This window comes from Ciconia boyciana, chromosome 7 (assembly GCF_034638445.1).
Source record: "Ciconia boyciana chromosome 7, ASM3463844v1, whole genome shotgun sequence".
In the NCBI taxonomy this organism is placed as follows: Eukaryota; Metazoa; Chordata; class Aves; order Ciconiiformes; family Ciconiidae; genus Ciconia; species Ciconia boyciana.
Window position 1 is genome coordinate 1,823,296 of NC_132940.1, and position 18,188 is coordinate 1,841,483.

An 18,188-nucleotide genomic window follows, 5' to 3' on the forward strand; every position below is an offset into this window, starting at 1 on the left:
AAAACTCCACCGGAAAAGGCCTGACGAACGCCGCAACACCTCGGCGGCTGCCTGGGAGACGTTTCTCTTCCGACGCGGAGGGCACAGGCCACCGGCCCTACCGCACGGCTGCCCACACGGCCGCCGCCCGCCCGCTCCTCCCGCCCTTCCCCTCAGGCCGCCGCCGCCCGCCCCAGCGCCTGCGTCACGTGAGGCGGCACGTGCCCGCCCGGCTCGCCCAATCCGCTTCCGCGGGCGGCTCGCGCAGCGAATTCAAACTGCGGCGCGGCCGTTGGGCTGCCTGGGCAGGGGCGCGGCGCCCACCCACGCACCCACCCCCCCACCCACCCCGGCGGCCGGAGGGGCTGCGCCGGGCGCCATGGAGGGCCGCCCGCCCGCCCCGGGGCCCTACCGCGCCACCAAGCTGGTGAGGACGCCGGGCCGGGGGTGCGGAGCCGGCCGGGGCAGCCCGGCGGGGGGCTCTGGTTTCGGGCTGGCTCGGTGCGGGCTTGTGGGGCGGGAGGAGGAGAGTCGGCCGTTGCCGCGGCGCCCGGGGCTCTCCCTCAGGGGAAAGGCACAAGTTAATATTAATCCTCCTGGGCCCCCGCCGTCAGGTAGCCTTCCGGCGCTCCCGGAGCAGCGTGCGGCCGCCGGGCTTTCGGGGTGCTGGCGGTGGCTGCCGTCTGAATGCGACGGGTGGAGAGCTGGGTGCCGTGGGGCACGGGGCGGCTCTGCCCCCGCCACCGCCGTCCCGCCACGGCAGCTGCCTGCGGCCTCTCCGGGAAGGGCCTGCGGCGGTGGCAGCGCCCTGCGCCTCGGGACGGGGCGGCAGCTGAGGAAGAGGAGCCTGCTCGTTACAGTGTGTCATCGGACTTCGTGCGAGGGAATAGGAAAGGAAGAAAATGCTTTAAAATTTAAAACTGGTGCTTCTGTACCCTGACAGCTGGGTTCATCTCGTAGCCGAGAGCTCCGAATTTGAAGGCTGTGGTTTGACGGTGCCTCAGGGAACCATGAGTTGATGTAAACGCTGGGCATGTGCAGGCTGGGTCAATAAAACTCCTTATGTTTGTGAAACTCTAACCTTATTTTCAATTATAGAAGAATGAGCTAGAAACCTAAATGAAACGTTTACATTTTTTTTTTTATCTGAACTTTAATGTTTCTTTATTAATACTACTACCTTATTTAGTATAACTATCAATATTTGTTAGTATTAATGTTGTGGTTTCATTTATATGCTTATTAATATACGACTGTTTTAATTGATACAGTGATCAACTTCACACTTTCATCTTGCATTCTTTGCTGTTTTGTTTCCCATGCAGTGGAATGAAATTACAAAGTATTTCCGAGCAGGCATGCCATTAAGGAAACACAGGCAACATTTCAAAAAACATGGAAGCTGTTTTACCGCGTCAGAAGCTGTAGACTGGCTCCATGAAGTATTAAGGAATAACAGTAACTTTGGTCCTGAAGTTACTAGGCATCAGACTGTCCAGTTATTACGAAAGTTTCTCAAGAATCATGTAATTGAAGATGTAAAAGGGAGATGGGGATCTGAAAATCTAGAAGACAATGGTGCACTATACAGGTACTGAAATGAAGACCAGTTAACAGAGCTCTTCAGGTTGAGAACTTTATTTAAAAATCTTAATGCTCAGATTCTCAAAAATATTTTGCTTTGGGTTGAGCAGTTGGGCCCAAAATTAATTATTAGCACCATTTTACTCCCCTCACTGTTTTACTTTACTCTGACTTGCAGTATGGACCATACATCCTGTATGCTGAGGGCTGCTCCCATGCTCTTGTCTAGCCAAGTTTTTCACTGGCATGTGTGCTACACTCAAGTGCTTTGGAGGGGAGCCATGGAGAATTTATTGTAGCTCCATGCTGTGCTACCAGTCCTGTGTTTACTTCTCTTGTACATTTTACAGAAAGTCTAAGTGGGAAATGGTCTTTCCTAAGTTCTTAAATTAAAGGTATTAATGGCCCTCACTTCTCAAATTCTGCTCTTGGTGCTGTATAAATATCTGGGTATCTTCAACTTGGCTTTGGAATCAAGAAAAGTAGCCCAAAGCTAATTTATAGTATGATAATGTTAAACAGTGTTCGAAGGAGAAAATTTCGGCATTTTTCTTCTTGCTTTCCTGAAGCTTTTCAGAATCTTATGGAATCTCAGTGATCCGGTATGGTTTTGGTTTAGTGACTTCTTATATTTCTAATCTATTCTAAATGTATTTAACATCTCTCCTATTCATTACAGATTTCCTTCAACATCTCCAGTTAAACCTCTACCAAGCTCATGTCCACCAAAAGAGAACTTGGAAAACTTCTCTAGAGACAAAGAAAGACTTCTTAAACTGCCGCATTTACCCAGAAGAACTTTTAAAAAACATGAGTGTTATCTGGTAAACATTTGTTTCTTACATAATTACAGTTGCCATGTATTTTCTTTATTCTTAAAAAAAAAAAAAAAAAAAACAAAACAAAAAAAACACTAGAAGGAGTCATCTTTCCTTCTAAGTTAAGAAATAAATTGGTAGATCTTCTAGACAGTGAAATAGAATATTTATATAGGCATAATAGAAAGATACAGCTATATTTTATATTGAAGTGTCTTGGTGATGTGTGCTGTTTCTCTTCTTCAATATACAAAAAGAGATTTTATTAAATAACCTGTAAATATTCAAACAAAATACATGTAAAATCATAGCTGTAACTGTAATATGGCATTTTTGAAACACTGGCAGCAAGTGAAAGGGATTATGCATTTGACAGAAGAAATTAAGTACACTCTTAAAACTACATGAAGCTGTTTCTTCTAAACTTATTGGTAATAGTTTGTTGGGAAGAGAAATGGGGAGGGTAGAGTGTTATTAATGCAGCCATGTGACTTAATCAGAAAGAAAGGTCATTTGACACACATACGCACACCCCACCATTGCAGTATAGGGCTAATTTTGCATCGATATGATCTAAGATTACATAGAGTTTTAATTGTGTACATATGTGTAAGCAATTGAGCATCTTAGGCCATCGGTATGGGAGGGGTTTTGTTTTGTTTTGGATTGTTTTGTTTGTTTTGTCTCCTTCAGTGCAGAATTACCCTTGCTAGAGTATTTTAAAGTATTGGGAGGGCTGGAAGGTGGAGTTCCAGAAATGATCTGGACAGTATGTCCTTTTTGAAACTTAATATATTTTTTGCTTAGGACAAATAAAAGGCACAAATTATTTAACTGTTCTACTTATTTTTTGAAAAAGATTGAATGCGAGTGTTTGGCCCTTTATTCTTTTGAGATTTGTGTGTGGGCGTACTTTCTGAATTTAGATTGCGATCCTAAAGGAGAATACTTCACTTAGTAATACATTTGGATTTGATGTGTTTCTGCCTTTTAAATTGCTGACTTCTGAGTTGATCAGGCCTTCTTTCATAGTGTCCTCTTTTGCTTTTCGGTTGGGTATGCTTACATTTCAGTGCTGAGACCTGTTACTCCCTGGATCATGTTTTGGAATTTAATGTTCCACAGAATGCCCTATACTTCTGAGAACAATCACTTAATTCAAAATTAATTCAAAATTACTTAATTCAATTAAATTACTTAATTCAAAATTAAGTAATTGTTAATTATCTTAAGAGACTTGTTTATCTTACGGTATAAACAACTCATTTTCAGGAAAATTTAGAAAAAACAAAACCTGATGTAATAGAAGAAAACAAGGAAGACGCACTGCATAGGAAGGAAATAAGCCAGGAATATGTGCAAGAAACTTGGAGAAATATCATTCTAATACAGTAAGTAATGCATTATAAAAAGCACCTTCTTGTGTATGTGCTTTGTGTATGTAATGGCCCGATCAAGCTTTTGGCTTGCAAATTTTTTGGAAATTTTAAAAATTATGTTTTAAGTTGAATAGTTTTACTAACTATTGTTTACATATGCTTTCCAATGTATTTATTAACATTGGATTGTTGCATTTAAGAAATGTATTGAAATTTATTGTTGCTGATGTTGAAGTATATTTTAAGTCCCGTAGACACTCTTTCTTACTGATTTTTTGGTGTTTGTCCCAGGAAAAAGTGTGTCCTCAAATTGTCCTTCTGGAAGTGAGAATTTATTAAACAGCAAACTGGCTTATCAAGTAACTGCTGTTTGAATAGATATGGAAAAAACTTGTTTCATTCATTACTAGCAAACCTTTCAGACAACATCTGCTCTCTTACTCCCCACAGTTTGCAAACCATTTTAGGCCTCCCATCTTTGGAAGAAGTTTTGCAGCCAACACAGATAGTTCCTGAGTATGTCATATACAACATGACTAACACGAGCAAACATGGTGTTGTTATTTTGCAGAACAAAGCGGGTAAGATTTTTTTTTCCTGGTTTTGCTTGAAGATTCTGTATGGTGTAATTACGACAAAAAATAAATCATAATTAAAGTAATATGTTTCATAGTCTGTCTCTTACACTTTTCTCCCAAACTACAGTGCAGTTCAGTGTATTTGTCTAGAAAGTTTTGTAGATGTATTGCATTCACTTTTAAATTACATGTGTAGCAATATTTAAAATTAGTTTTAAATTTGACCTTTTGTATTTGAGGTATTATTTAATACATGTGTGCCATTATTTGTATTAGTTATTAAGTCTTTGGGCTTATGTATAAAAAATGTACTTGTTTGTTTATTCTAGAAGACCTCCCTCACTGGGTGTTGTCAGCTATGAAATGCCTCGCATACTGTAAGTCACTGAATAGCTTTTAAGTTCCAGAAACCTACTTTGAGAGTTGAAAGTGAAATATACTTGCATGTTAAGATCAATGGTGATGTTTCATTTTGGAAATTCAAATAATCTAAGTGCCTTGATACACTAAGAAGCAATTACAGCAATCCATATCAAATTATTGCACAGAAACATAACCTAAAAAAGGTAACGCATGTTAAAGATGTTGGATTTCAGGTTAATCAAGTTATCAGTCCTTTAGTAGTCCAGCTAGTTATCCTGCTTTTAGGCTGCATCATTTGATTCTGTGTATGAATTTGGCAACATGAACAGATTAAATTGGTCGAGGAAGAGGGGCTTCAGTGTTCCTTAATCCATGAAATGTACAGGAAAATTAATTAAACTCTGTAAGCTTTCCGTGGTAGCATGCTGTCCAAGGCCGTGAAAAAGTTTAAGGACTGTTTTTTATGAAAATAACTGCTATTAACAAAGAGTCAGGCAGGGAGAAAACTTGAGTGGTTGGGCAAAACCTGTGTGTGGTTTCTTCTAAAGTAGTTTTTCAGGAGTAAAGGGATGTTCCTTTTCCAGTTACTCCTTTGAGCTGGACTGAAATAGTTCCTACATTTCATATTAAACTGGGGAGGCCAATTCACAGAAAACCAGTTAGGTTTTTTTATTTGTCTTAGAAGAAATCAAACAAAATTTTGCAACAGCTTTGAGATAAAAGCATGCTTATATAGTCAGCTTTATAGTCTACTAAATTTGTCATGACACCAGTAGGAAGAGTTCCACTCAGTTGTTCTGGATCCTGGACTTGGAGTATAGCTCCTCTAGTACCTCCTTATCTGCTTCCCCACCTTTTTTCTCCAAATGGTCTCTAGAAAAATCTTATGCTTAAAACCCCGTAAGGCACCTTTTATAGTGACAGTTCAGCTGTGGAAAATGAAGGCCTTCAATGTCTTATGAATCACTGCCTAGTAGATGAGATGGATTTTTAAAGTCAGACACTTTAGCTGTTAAACGTGTTTTGTGACAACTGAACTTTCATTGTCTGCAGACCGGGAGTCAGTCTGCACTCACCCCTCATTTTGGTATTAATGTATGAAATATCAAGCAGCAAAACTGAAAGTGGTTACAACTTAGAGAAAACTTAGTGCTTCTGTTTTGTTTTCTTTGTGTATTTGATTAAATGTAAAATTTAGAAAGGTACGAAGTTAAATCTTAAACTTCAGAAAAGAAGAATCAGTTACCTAAGTCATCAGTGTTATCTGTACTTGAGCAGCTGCCTTGGAACTATTGGCAAAGTATTCACTGTGGAGTAATACAATTAACACAGGTTTTCACACACTGAGGCGGGGGAAGTACTTTCACAGTGAACCTAACGAAGTTCAGTTTCTAATGGCTCACTCTGATGTGGATTCTCTTGCTAATGAAGGAGTGGTTTTGTTCTTCAGCATGTACTGTAGCAGACCTGTGTGGTACCTATAGTCTTTCTCCTTTACAGTGCCATTGATTTTTATGAAACTTCACAGAACCTAACTGTCTTTTGAGGCTTCCTTTGTCAGACGTATTTGAAATTGTGTTTACAAACACATACAGATCACAATTGTGTAAGCTTGTGCATCTCTGTGAAGCAGGCTTTGAAAAGAAACCGGAGAAGCATGGGACAATTAAACTGACTTTGTTTGGGTTTTTTCTTTTTTTTTATAAAACTGCCTCTTTAAATGCCTAACAGGGCATGCTAGAGTTAGAGGAGTGCCTCTCAAATGAAATCGGAGATGATGAGCTCTTTCTACATGTGTCCTTGTTCTGTTGTTTAACTCTTGCCCTTATTCCTGGCAGTCTCCTCCATTAGCTCCCCTCAAAGCTGTCCTAGCTATAACGTGGTTGGATGGTGTGCGTTTATACGTCTGCATATATCTGTAGCTGCTCAGTGGAACTGTGGTAGGGGTCCATGCAGGGTTAGTGTGGCTTCAGAAGATGTTTGCAGCATACGCTCTTGTGAAAATGACCCTTTCCTTTTCCTTCAACATGACCCTTTTTCTTCAACTGCATTCCCAAAAGCATAGAGCCTCTTACATGAAGAGCACTATTAGGAAGAGCAGGACAGGGAAGAGCTTGGTGAGTGGATTCCAATTGAAGTGGAAAATATAGCTGAGCACTGGTCTTTGAGTGTTTCAGCACCTTAATTCCCACATCAGTCCTGTATTTAGAACTAATAGGTCTTTGTATTCATGAGATGAAAGCTGCAAGCAAGCTTTCTGGTTTTTTGGATTCTCAATATCTAATTTGAGTTAATTAGTTCACATGGAGATTTTATCTCGGCATCTGCTAGCTATACTGTAACCAAATGATTAAGGCAGTAGTTACTTTGCACAGTGAAAACTAAAAGTACTTACACTGGCAGGGGTAATACTGCTCTACTATATTTTTAGTGTAGTGTGTGGTAATGTGATTATGATTATAAAGTTTGATCATATCAAAAGTTAAATTTTCCCTGGTTCTATGTGTAATTATAACTGCCATCTCCTAATTCATTAGAATTGCCTTTGTAAGGTAGCTTATTTCATTTGTAGGAGTTCAGTGGAGTATGATAATGTTAGGGTTAAAAGATCTACACAAGGTCAAATTTTATTCTTATCAGGACCCCTTTCATTCATGCCTTTTCTTGACTGTAGCAACACGGGCAAGGTTTATTAACCAGATCTCTTAGATTATTGGATTGCTCATCTGTCCACTTCTGAAGAAAATTAGTTGAGTGTAGCTGGGATTCACCATGGGAGGAGTGGTGAACAAAACTTTCTCTTGGTGAACCATTTGAATAGAGGAGTTGAAAAGAGGAGGGTCCCCACAAAGGGAAGACACCAACCAGCTCTCTTTGGCCTATGCATAAAGAAACGTGTATGTATTGGCTGGCTTCTCAGCTTGCACATTCTTCAAAGTTGGTTACAGCATGAGTTTTTCTTCTTGATCTAGAAGCTGGAGTTCCCTGTAGGAGAACTGGGATTACTGTAGTTTGGAAATGAAGGAAAATACTGAGAGTTTGTTATTATTTTGCTGAGGAACCTATAAAGGGCATAAATGAGGTTTTCATTTATTTTCTTGGTGTGGAACAGCTTGTTGAAACTGAGCACAGCTCCTCAGTGGCTACATAGAATATTTGACCCTGGTTTTGCTTACAAATGGTACAGTGCTGAACTAAACAAAATATTTGTATATTGCTGATGTGATTCTTTTCTTGTGAAAGATTCATTCCTACAAGAATAAACTTATGTTGATTTTTTTTAAAATTTCTTTTATAATGGAATTGTGAAACTCTTTTGTAAATTTTCTTCCTTCACCTCTCTTTAGGGCCTAGAAATAATGACATGAGCCAACCAACTTACAGTGGGTTTGAACGGGATGTGTTCAGAACGGTTGCTGATTACTTTCTCAATCTCCCCGAACCATTACTTACTTTTGAATACTATGAACTTTTTGTTAATATTTTAGGTACGTATGAATTTAGAAATAATCAGTGCAAGCTATAAGTTTATATCAACTGGGGAACAAATCTGTAATTCAAAGCAGACCTTGACCCCCTAATCTGTATGGCAGCTTGAATCTGAGGAAGATCATCAATGCTATCATTCTGTATTACAGTATTAATTGAAATGCAGTTGTGTCTCATCCTATATAAATTGCTGGCTGAGCTAACATTCTAAATATGCAATAACCATAATTTAAAAATACGTGCTTGTTCCTGTCTGTTCCTCACTATTGGAGTGTGTTAACTTTATTCTTGCATGTTGGTTGCAATTATCTTGTTAGATTGCTTTTGGACTGAGCTAAATTTTTCTTCATTTTACTAATGGAGTCAACTATAAATTAGCGTCTTATATTTGTTGTCTTCTCTGTTCAATTAGCAACTTTATTTCTTTCTGAACTGGTTCATTTTCATACCACTTGCATCTTAATTTATATTTCATTTTCTGATAGTTATGTGTGGCTACATCACAATTCCAGATATATGCAGTGGAAAACATTCTGTCCAAGATGAGAAATGTGACCCACAACCTTCAAAAATTCTTCACTTGAACTCTTTCAAGTCAACTGAATGTCTTCTTCTAAGCCTGCTTCGCAAAGAGCCTGACAAAAAAAAGAAAGAATATGAAGCTTCCAGGAAGTCGTCTTCAGAAGAGCTAACTATTCAAAAACAATGTGCAAAGAAATTGCAGCAATGTAAACTGACATGTAAACAAGGCAGTGCTGGTAATCTAATAGGAGGAAGTTGTCAGAATCTTTCAGGTTTCAGGAATGAACAAGATCCACCTCTAAAATTTAGAACGAGATGTTACTCTCTGGAAAGAATTGGAGATACTGCCTCGAGCGTATGTAATAAAGGAGAATCGGATTTCCTCAGGCAAAGGGATGTGAACACCATCCTGGGCACAAGAAATGGAAAGCAATCACTACCGTGTGAGCATAAAGCTAATTCTGTATTGGAGCTTGGTTTTGATAACACATGTCTAAAACAAACCCACGGGAGAGTGTCTGCCTCAACTCTTCAGGATAAAGAGCTGTTTAATGAAAATTGCAGGTCAAAGCAAATATGCAGGCCTCTGAGTTTACTTGGCAAGAGGAACTCCAAAAGTTGTGCCAGCATTAATATACCAGTTGCTGAAATCACAGTAAAGCCAAGGTCTCAACTTTGTGGGCAAGGAAAACCAAATACCTCTGGTGTGGCTACTTCAGTGGACATCAGGACTGAGGTTTCCGATATCACCATCAAAAAGAGACGCTGCAAAAGTACCATAGAACTCTCAGAATACTCTTTCACTCACTCTTCTTATATGTTGACTGGCACGCAAAGTAAGATGGCTTTCTAAAGCATGTTGTATTGGCTTATTGTGTTGACTAACTAATCTCTGCTTCCTTAATCTTTGGCACTGTTGCTAGGTTTTTTGATATGCGTATAACATGATCTGTGGGTTTTTATAAAAAAATTCCGGTTGCTAAATTGCACTGTTTAAAGGTAGCCCTTTGTACCTCTGCTAACAAATAGTAGCGTGTAGTATCTTTGGAGGCTTAAATGTGATGTGCCAGTAATTCACCTTTCTGTTCAGGTAAGTGATAAGTAATTCTGGCCTAGACACTGTCTAAGAGTGAGGCAGGGAATTTGCACAGACCTGCCTGTTGGAGGAGATGTCTTTTTCTGGTCTTTGAAGCACATTTTCTGGAAATACTTCTGGGAATAACATTAGTGTCATTTCTTAATTGTATTATGGTCTTAATTGTACCAGCAGTTTATCACAGTGAAGGAAGTTGAAGATGACCACACAAAAAAAGGCCACATAACATTATCATCTATGTTACAGCTGATTTCTATGAAACATAGATTATCATCATTGGAAAAAAATGAAATTTCTTGTACTGAGATAAAAGTTGGTTCAAATCTTAACGATAGCTATCTTTACCATTAACTTGTAGATCTCCTTCAGCCTCATTTAGAAAGAATTGCTGTTGAAGCTTTACAGATATGTTGTTTGTTGCTTCCACCGCCAAATCGTAGAAAGATTCAGCTCCTAATGCGTATGATCTCTCGGATCAGTGAAAATGTTGATATGCCACGACTGCATGATGCGATGGGCACACGTTCTTTGGTAAGAGATTCATGAGTGCAGCATATCTCTTGTTTTAAGAACATGGCTGAAGTAATACTGAGAATATTAGCAGTATTCTGTACCTGAGATTCTTGCCTCACTGCAATTAAATAGTGATCAACGGGCAGATTTTTCATCTCCAGAATATTCACAAAAATCTGACTTGAAGCAAGCACTTTCTTGTCTCCATCCTAATATATTTCAAATATTGGTGTTGCTTTTGTTTACTTTGGGAGGAGAAGGGAAATAATTTCTTAAAAGAATGCAAATGATTGTTTAGTCTGATTTCGTACTCAACTGCCATTTAACTTAACAGGTGTTGGCAAAGTGTCTGTAGAAAACCTTTCTCGGGCTAAACATTTGTGTATGTGAAGTTATGACAAAAACAGTTCCAAAGAAGTAAATTGACTGCCTAGTGAGTTTAAAGACTAGCTTCAAGGTCTGAATTCAAGCTTTCATTGAAACGACTAAAGATTTTTGTCAAACAAGCTTAGGTAAAACAACAAAGTACCTGCACGTGCTGATTTAAAATAAGCCTACTAAAAGCTGGAAATATGAAAGCTGTAAAAATGTGGTTTTTTAAAGCTATTTGAAACTGAATCTTGGTGTGCATTAGGTCTTGGTTAGGTTGGCTCTGCAGGGTTTTGGTTTTTTTATCATCTCGCTTGTCTCAAGATGGCTAACTGAAGATGTACACTTTTCTACAGGGGAAGACTTTTTCTTCTTATTACCTCTTTAAAATATGTATTTCTTAATTGAAAGTACTGTTCAATTCAGAAGAAGTACGAGTCTAATGTTATAAGAAGTTACTTTATTTCAGATGAGGAAAAAATTATAATCAGTTTTCCTCCTCTCTTGACCAGTGGTGCAGGCAAGAGAGATTGCAATGAAAGTTGGTATTGGAGAATTCATTGTGCCACTGTGTAGACTGGAAAGAAGGCAAATCCCTCAACTGTGCATACTAATGATCTGCTAAACGCTTCTAGATGATTCAGACTTTTTCTCGGTGCGTGCTATGCTGTGCAGAAGAAGTAGATCTCGATGAGCTACTTTCTACACGATTAGTCTCATTTCTAATGGACCATCAACAAGAAATATTTAAAGTACCAACTTACCTGCAGGTTGCGGTGCGAGATCACATAGAATACATGAAGATGTCTCAGGTTGGTGGCATGATAGATGTTTATTTGTTAATTGCAGAGTATTTGTTACTTCTGAAGGCGGGATGGGAAAACTGCAAATAAAACCACTATATTTTGAATGCAAACTCTTATTAAACTGTTGGTGCAGTCATAGATATTAGCTACATTATAATGTTTTGCAACTTGTGATGTCGCTGTAAGTTAGTATGCTTGGATGTTAGTTAGGTAGCTTCTGACTGAAACAGTACATAATCATTTTACTATATGTAGACCTCTTCTTCAACCTTTGTTTCAGTGCAAATATCCAAAGGAAGAAATTTGCACCATATTGCCAACGTATTCATACTGCAAACAAATAACTCCTCAGGAGTTTGAAGAACAAAAGATTTCTACTTCTCAAGCTGCAGTGGCAGAGCTCTTGGAGAACATTATCAAAGATAAAAACTTGTCTGTGAAAGACAAAAAGAAAAAGTTAAAACAGGTGAGAAACTTGCTTGATACTTCATCTGTTTATGAAAATGCCTTTGTGTGGGAAGGATCTCCGTCACTAGACCCTGGTACAGAACAAGAGCAGACTCTATGGAGAGAAATGCTTGGTTTTTAGAAGAGAGCTGTTGAATGTTTTTTGATTGCATACTCTGATCGGGATTTTAAAGAGTGTCTCATACAGCATTTGATACTGTCTGGCAGCAACGGTGTTGAAACAGTGGTTTAAAACCAGTATAAAATTATCCTGAGATACTGCTCTCCGTTAAATAATACACGGTGAATTGTAGCATGGTTCTCGTGGTGCACTGGCTATACGAGTTACCATTGAAACGCCATAGGTGGGCTTAAAATCAATAGGCATTAAAAGCAGTGATTTTTTTGCTTTAAGGGGTCAAGCTCTATCTGTTCACAACTCTGAAACATTCTTTTCTGTGGACTTAGCTTTGTGTTTTGTAACATGTATTTTGCTCAAGATTATCTGGCACTTCTATGGCCTACTAACATATTCCCTAATACTACAGCTAAATTACAGTTCTGGCAGGATTTAATACTGGAGGGTTTTTTCTTTTTTGGACAACCTTTGGCAAATATTTCTGACAAATTGAATAGTATTGTACTTGTCCTAGAATCTCCTAAGCGAGTCTTGTGACTCAAATTTGAAAAAGCAGCTTTTCAGAGCAAGCACATTTCTTTCTCATTAGTGCCCCTCTCCCAGCTTCTGCAACACTGACTTTCATGTGTGGTGCGAAAACTTCCTGGTCCTGTAAAAGCGAAGTCTGGACCCTTTGTTTAAGTTTGTGAAAACTTCCTGCATGTAAAGAAGAGTAGTTAATTATAGTCGATTAAAACTTGGAGTAAGTAAATGGTGAGAAGTGATACACAGCAGCACTTTAAGCAGGTGAAGTGGGGAGGAAGGAGATAAACTAAAATCCTCTAATAGTAAAACTTGAAGTGCATGCTTAAATTTTTGATGAGTTCCCACCAAAGTCCAGAAGCAGCTTGTACTGTAAGGGCCGCATGTTAGCAAAGTTTATTTTTAAAATTCACAGAGCCATATTGTTACAGTCTTGCCATTTGTGCTGGAATAGCTAGTGGTGTGATAAATCACAACTTTTTGGAGCGATTATTCAGTTTTGATACTTTGAATTGGGGAAAGCCAAATACATGGTGCTTACTAGAGGGTTAGGTCCAACTTGGGCCACCACCAAAAGTTACAAATGGTGCCATTTTCCGTAGGCTGAATCAATCAGCAGAAAGCTTTGGCTGATGCATAAATATATGTACCATTATTCCTTCCTGAGGCCTTACGTAGGAAACAGGCAAAATGTCAATAACATGTCTCTGAAGCCAGATATTTTTGTTTAGTTGTGTATCTACAGGAATTGAAAAATTACTACTTAACCAAGGGAGTTAGCTTTCCTGAGAGAATACCTGCAAAATCTGCTGAATCTTAACTTCCATTTAGGTAAAACATTCATCATTGTGATTCTGGAAAGACAGCTTTCCAACCATAAACAGAAGCGATGCCAACGCTGCCTGGACAGCGTGGCTTCGCGTGGGTGGCCACCGTGCCTTGCTTGGGGGTGGAAAGCTGGTCTTGCTGTTCAAACAACGCGCAGCATTACTGTTACTCAGCTGCTGACCAACACGGTGAGCAACTGCAGGCTGTCGTTGCAAATGGACATCCAGGCAGCTAGAACAGCGCGGTGTTTGCTCAGAGCGCTGTTCCAGTCACAACAGCTAAAAATCCTTGGAAATAGAATGTGATTAGAAGCTTTTCTCATTTCAAAAGATGAAGTGCCTGACAAAACTTCTGTTTGACTTGTTGTTTATCAGTTGTGAACTCGTAAGCATGAAGGACTACAGCTTTGGTCAAGTGTCACAGCAGAGTTACTTTACATGCTGATAGTCTTGCTCCTCCTGCTGATACGCATCCTTGCGAGGCGATTCATGCTCAAGTCCTGCACAGCTGGAGTTTTTGGTGGAGTCTGATACTTTATTTTTTGCTTTTGTGTTTTCTAGTTTCAGAAGGAATACCCTCTAATCTACCAGAATAGATTTCCAACTACAGAAAATGAAGCGATGCTATTTGAGAACAAACCTACCATCAAACAACCGATGCTTAGCCTAAGAAAACCAAGATTTCGTAGCCTAAGATATTGATTTCACCACACTTCAGCTGCTTTTTATTTGATGGATGTATGTATGAATGATTCACCAAAGGGCACTTGCTACAGAAATTTGATGGTGCCTGTGTGTGTAGAAGGAAGAAATGTTTACGTGGACACTCTGCTGAAAGGTGCCGAAATAACTTTTTGTGTGTGTGTGCAGACAACTTTTGAATGACTGCTAAGAGAGAAATATTTATCTGTTTACAAATTATTACAATATATCGTGCTCAGTATAATAAATGTGAACATAAGCATGAAGCTATTAGTAACCAAAAATTTATATATGGTTTTCATATGGAAAACTAATGATATGCATATTGTTGTAACTTTTTTATGTCTGTTCAGGAATTTGTGCTGTATATTATAGTTTGTGTGGGTTTTTAAATGTATGTATGTTGTGAATAAGTGCCTTCCTTGTATTCTCAAAATATTTGTCTTTAAACAAAACAATGTTCTTTGAGTTTGGGACTAATTTAAAAGTTGGTTCTACTGTTTCCAAGGGAGCCAGAAATTCACCATAAATAAATTATTATCTGACTCCATAACATACTTCTGTTCATCTCATCTGTAAAATTCACATAGGCTTTTCTATAGTTATTTACATTAAAAGTCTTGGATATATTTCTGACATTTTCATGGAAAACATATTTTGGATCTCTTGGATACTTCTCAAAATAATAGAAGTGATGGGTGATACGTGAAGTGACAACAAATAGAATCCGAATACACTACATTTCCCTATTTTTGTTTCCAGAGTTAGGGGTTTGCTTATTAATTCTGATTGGGGCCCAGGCTCCCCACAAGAATATAAATCTGCATGAGTATTTCTGTGAGGGAACAATTCAAAGTCGGTGTTTTCATAAAGGAGGTCCCAGCTTAATATTTAGACAGATATGCTCCAGGCAAAAAACTAAAAAATCGCAAGTGGTGAATGATGTTAGTGTTCAGTGCTGGGCTTGGAGAGAAAGGGATGCTTTTTTTCCCCCCCATATTTGTATCCATCAAAAAAGCAGCCTGAAATCCTTTTGTTTGCTCTCCCAAACAGACACTGATAGCATGCAGGGGTAAAGCCTGGGCAGTCAAGGGAATTTTAAATAAGACTTGATGGGGGAAAAAAAAAAAATCCCTTTCCTCTTAATAGGGTAAAAATCGTGTGGTGTAGCAAAAAGATGGATGAACTTTTAAGGATTCAGTGAAACATTGTTTATATTAAAAGTATTGTCATTTTGGAAAGATAGGGTTTGTACCTCAGTCAGCTGACATGCCAAGCACGAGCTCTGCCATGAGACCTATGGATATTGCTGCTGGTAATCTGGGAACGGGACCATTATGTACTGGAATGATTTCAAGTTACGTGTATGATAAGGTTTTCACAGAGCGTGTCCTGCAAGTAGGAGCACTAATGGATCTGCCTCTCAGTCTGAACACAGCGCTCATCACCTTGTCATCTCAGTCCAGGAGAGGAGAACGTGACAACGGGGGTTAGAAACAGTGCTGGTAAGGGTGTAGCTGCATCTGTGGGCGGTTAGAAAGCGGGGAGATTGGTTGATAAGTAATGCAGGCGAACTACTTTGATATAAGGCAGCTAAAGGTCCCTGGAGGGAACGAGGCCACCATGTTAAAATACAATTTCTGTAAATTCTCCTGTTAATATCCAGTATTTTTTCTGTATATTCCAATACTGTGCCAAAACTATTCCTTACCAGTAAGGAACAACGTATGTCGTCTTTATGTAAGCGTTAGTTGCACTGGGTTTTATGAGCCATATACGTGCAGCTCAGGGCCATGAATGTTAGCTGTTTGCATGTTGCTGTGCTTGAGCTGCTCAGATTTGTCGGGCGACTTGGTTGTCGGGCCCACAGTCCAAGCTGTGACCTCTCCCTCGCATAACCTAAGCTGATATTCAGGTGGACTTCTCGCTGCATAATACTTTCACGCTGCTCTTCAGTTAAAGGTTTCTTTAAGCTCATGATATCGCAATCAATAACGTGCCACACACTGAAACCGTTCTGCATTTGGAACGGTGTCGAAGTTGCTTTTTGTTGTGAGGAATTTGTCCATGTTGCATCTCAGTTGTAATGTTGTTTCTAGATAAATCTTAAACTATCTGCTTATTTTGGCTGTATTTGCAGAAAAATGGAAAGGATGCACTGGAAGCGTTGGACTGCAGGAGAAGGTATGTTTGAAGTCCACCTTTGTCTTCCCTTTAGGGTTTTTTTGTGAAGCACTCTTGTGCTTTATAGAATGGGCTATTTTAGAGATGAGTGCTTTTCCTTTGTGTGAGCTGTTTGGTTGTCTGTTACCTTGTTCGGTTATCTTACACGGTTCTGAGCTGGGCAGCGCAGGCATACCCATTTTGCTTTGTCATGTCCTGCCCGTGCCTAGGACAAGAAACTGAATTGTCGTTGTGCCTGCACATGCAGACTCTTTCAGTAACTGTCATAAAACCAGTCATCAAAATTAAAGCAAATCTCAATTACTCATCTCTTTACCTGGTTTGGGAGGGTTTTTGCATCTCATGAGGAGGCTCCATAGTAGTCTTGTACAAGTTCATTCGCTGTGTCAGATACTTTGGTGTTACAAATGAGGGTCTTGGTTGAGGATTGTCACTTTTATATTTGACATCTTAGTATGTAACTGCCGTGGTCTGCAACCATGAGACTGCACTTCAGTTCTTTCAGGTTTTTCTCTCCTCCCTGGAAAAAATGAGGCAAAACCACCTTTCTGTTCTGTGTCTGACACTCAATTGTGTATGTATATGTACAACTATACATATACCAAATTAGTCTTAAGTTAGCTTACAGGGGTGGGGGATTGGTGCAGAAATTTTCTTTCTGATAACTGGGATATATCTGGCACGATACCTATTTTGCAATATATCATTTTGCTCTTTTCCTTACAAGAAGGAAGGCTTTGTAAATGAGAAACCAAGATTTAGCCCAGTTTTAGCCAGCATTAGTAATGCTCCGATGTCCTGTAGATAACTTCATGCTTGCATAATAGGTGTCAGATGTTCATCCTTTGTAATGCCTGTAGTCAACTACCTTGAAAAATCCGGTACCTGCCTAAACTTGCTTCTAATTTTTCTCAACCTGTTAAGTGTTGCGTAAATGCTTTATTTATTTATGTGTTCCAGTTAAGCAACTTACTAGGCGAGAAGCTCACATTTCTTTAGGATTTAGCTTTCAAAGGACTGCCCTCATTATTCAGAGTTCTTAATCGATGTTATTTAATGTTTCCTTCTAAGGTTTTGACAGAGTTTAACAAAAATGTGGATAAATAGACAAATCGACTAGCTATGGGACAATTAAAACATTCCAAATGAATGACAGATACAAATCTAATTTTAATCTAAACCTTCCTTTGAGCTATCACTTTCTCTTGAGTGAAATTTTTTTTACTGGAAGCTTTTTATGATTTTTTCATATTGCAAAAACTACAATTCTGTATGGGGAGCGGTTCATCCAAAGTGAATTCGCAGTTGCCTGTAATCCACTGGTTGTGTACAGCATGGCGTAGCAGAATTGCCCGGTCCCCGAAGTACAGCTTTGTTCTGACAGCTGGCACTGCAGGAAGGATTCATGGTTGTTTTACACTGACTCGAGAGGAGACAATGCTGTCGTGGTCTAGCACTGAACCTCGTGGCTGGTGAGGATTCGGCGCTGGGGGCTTAGGGAACGGCTTTACTGGGCTTTGCTCCCTCGCTCTGCTCTGAGGCGGTGGGGCGGGCGAGGGGCTTAGGGGCTGGTTCACAATTTCCAGTCTCTCACTTATAAAAGACTGCATGCACTGTGGCTTTTTAACTTCTATTATGCGAGAATCAAGCTCATAGAAACTGTTCACACTTCTTTTTTTTAAAAAACCCTTATTTTGGTTTTAGTATTTTAGTTCACTTGAAAAGGACTACAGTTATTTAAAAACACGTTCAGCAGAGATGTAATTTCCAGCTCTGGTTCGCTCTCATAAACACAGTCTTGGGGCAAATCAGAAGCTGTTCACTCAGCACGCAGCCGGTTCAGGTGCAGTCACAGAAGGCTATTCGGGTTT

General features: G+C 39.4%; 1 protein-coding gene across 3 annotated transcripts; it reads left to right on the plus strand.

The window, feature by feature from the left end:
- Positions 1–230: 230 nt before the first annotated feature.
- DEPDC1 (DEP domain containing 1) lies at positions 231–14,694 on the plus strand. Of its 3 annotated transcripts, none has more exons than XM_072868429.1 (12): positions 231–406; positions 1,305–1,570; positions 2,243–2,387; positions 3,654–3,772; positions 4,211–4,341; positions 4,668–4,715; positions 8,049–8,189; positions 8,676–9,548; positions 10,167–10,339; positions 11,326–11,502; positions 11,777–11,962; positions 13,993–14,694. In XM_072868429.1, the coding sequence occupies exons 1-12, from the start codon at positions 359–361 to the stop codon at positions 14,131–14,133; spliced, it is 2,448 nt and encodes an 815-aa protein (XP_072724530.1). In that variant the 5' UTR covers positions 231–358; the 3' UTR covers positions 14,134–14,694. The 3 variants fall into 3 exon arrangements, with proteins under 3 accessions (XP_072724530.1, XP_072724531.1, XP_072724532.1); XM_072868430.1 differs by having other exon boundaries at positions 8,703–9,548; XM_072868431.1 differs by lacking the exon at positions 8,676–9,548 and having other exon boundaries at positions 13,993–14,692.
- Positions 14,695–18,188: the final 3,494 nt, after the last annotated feature.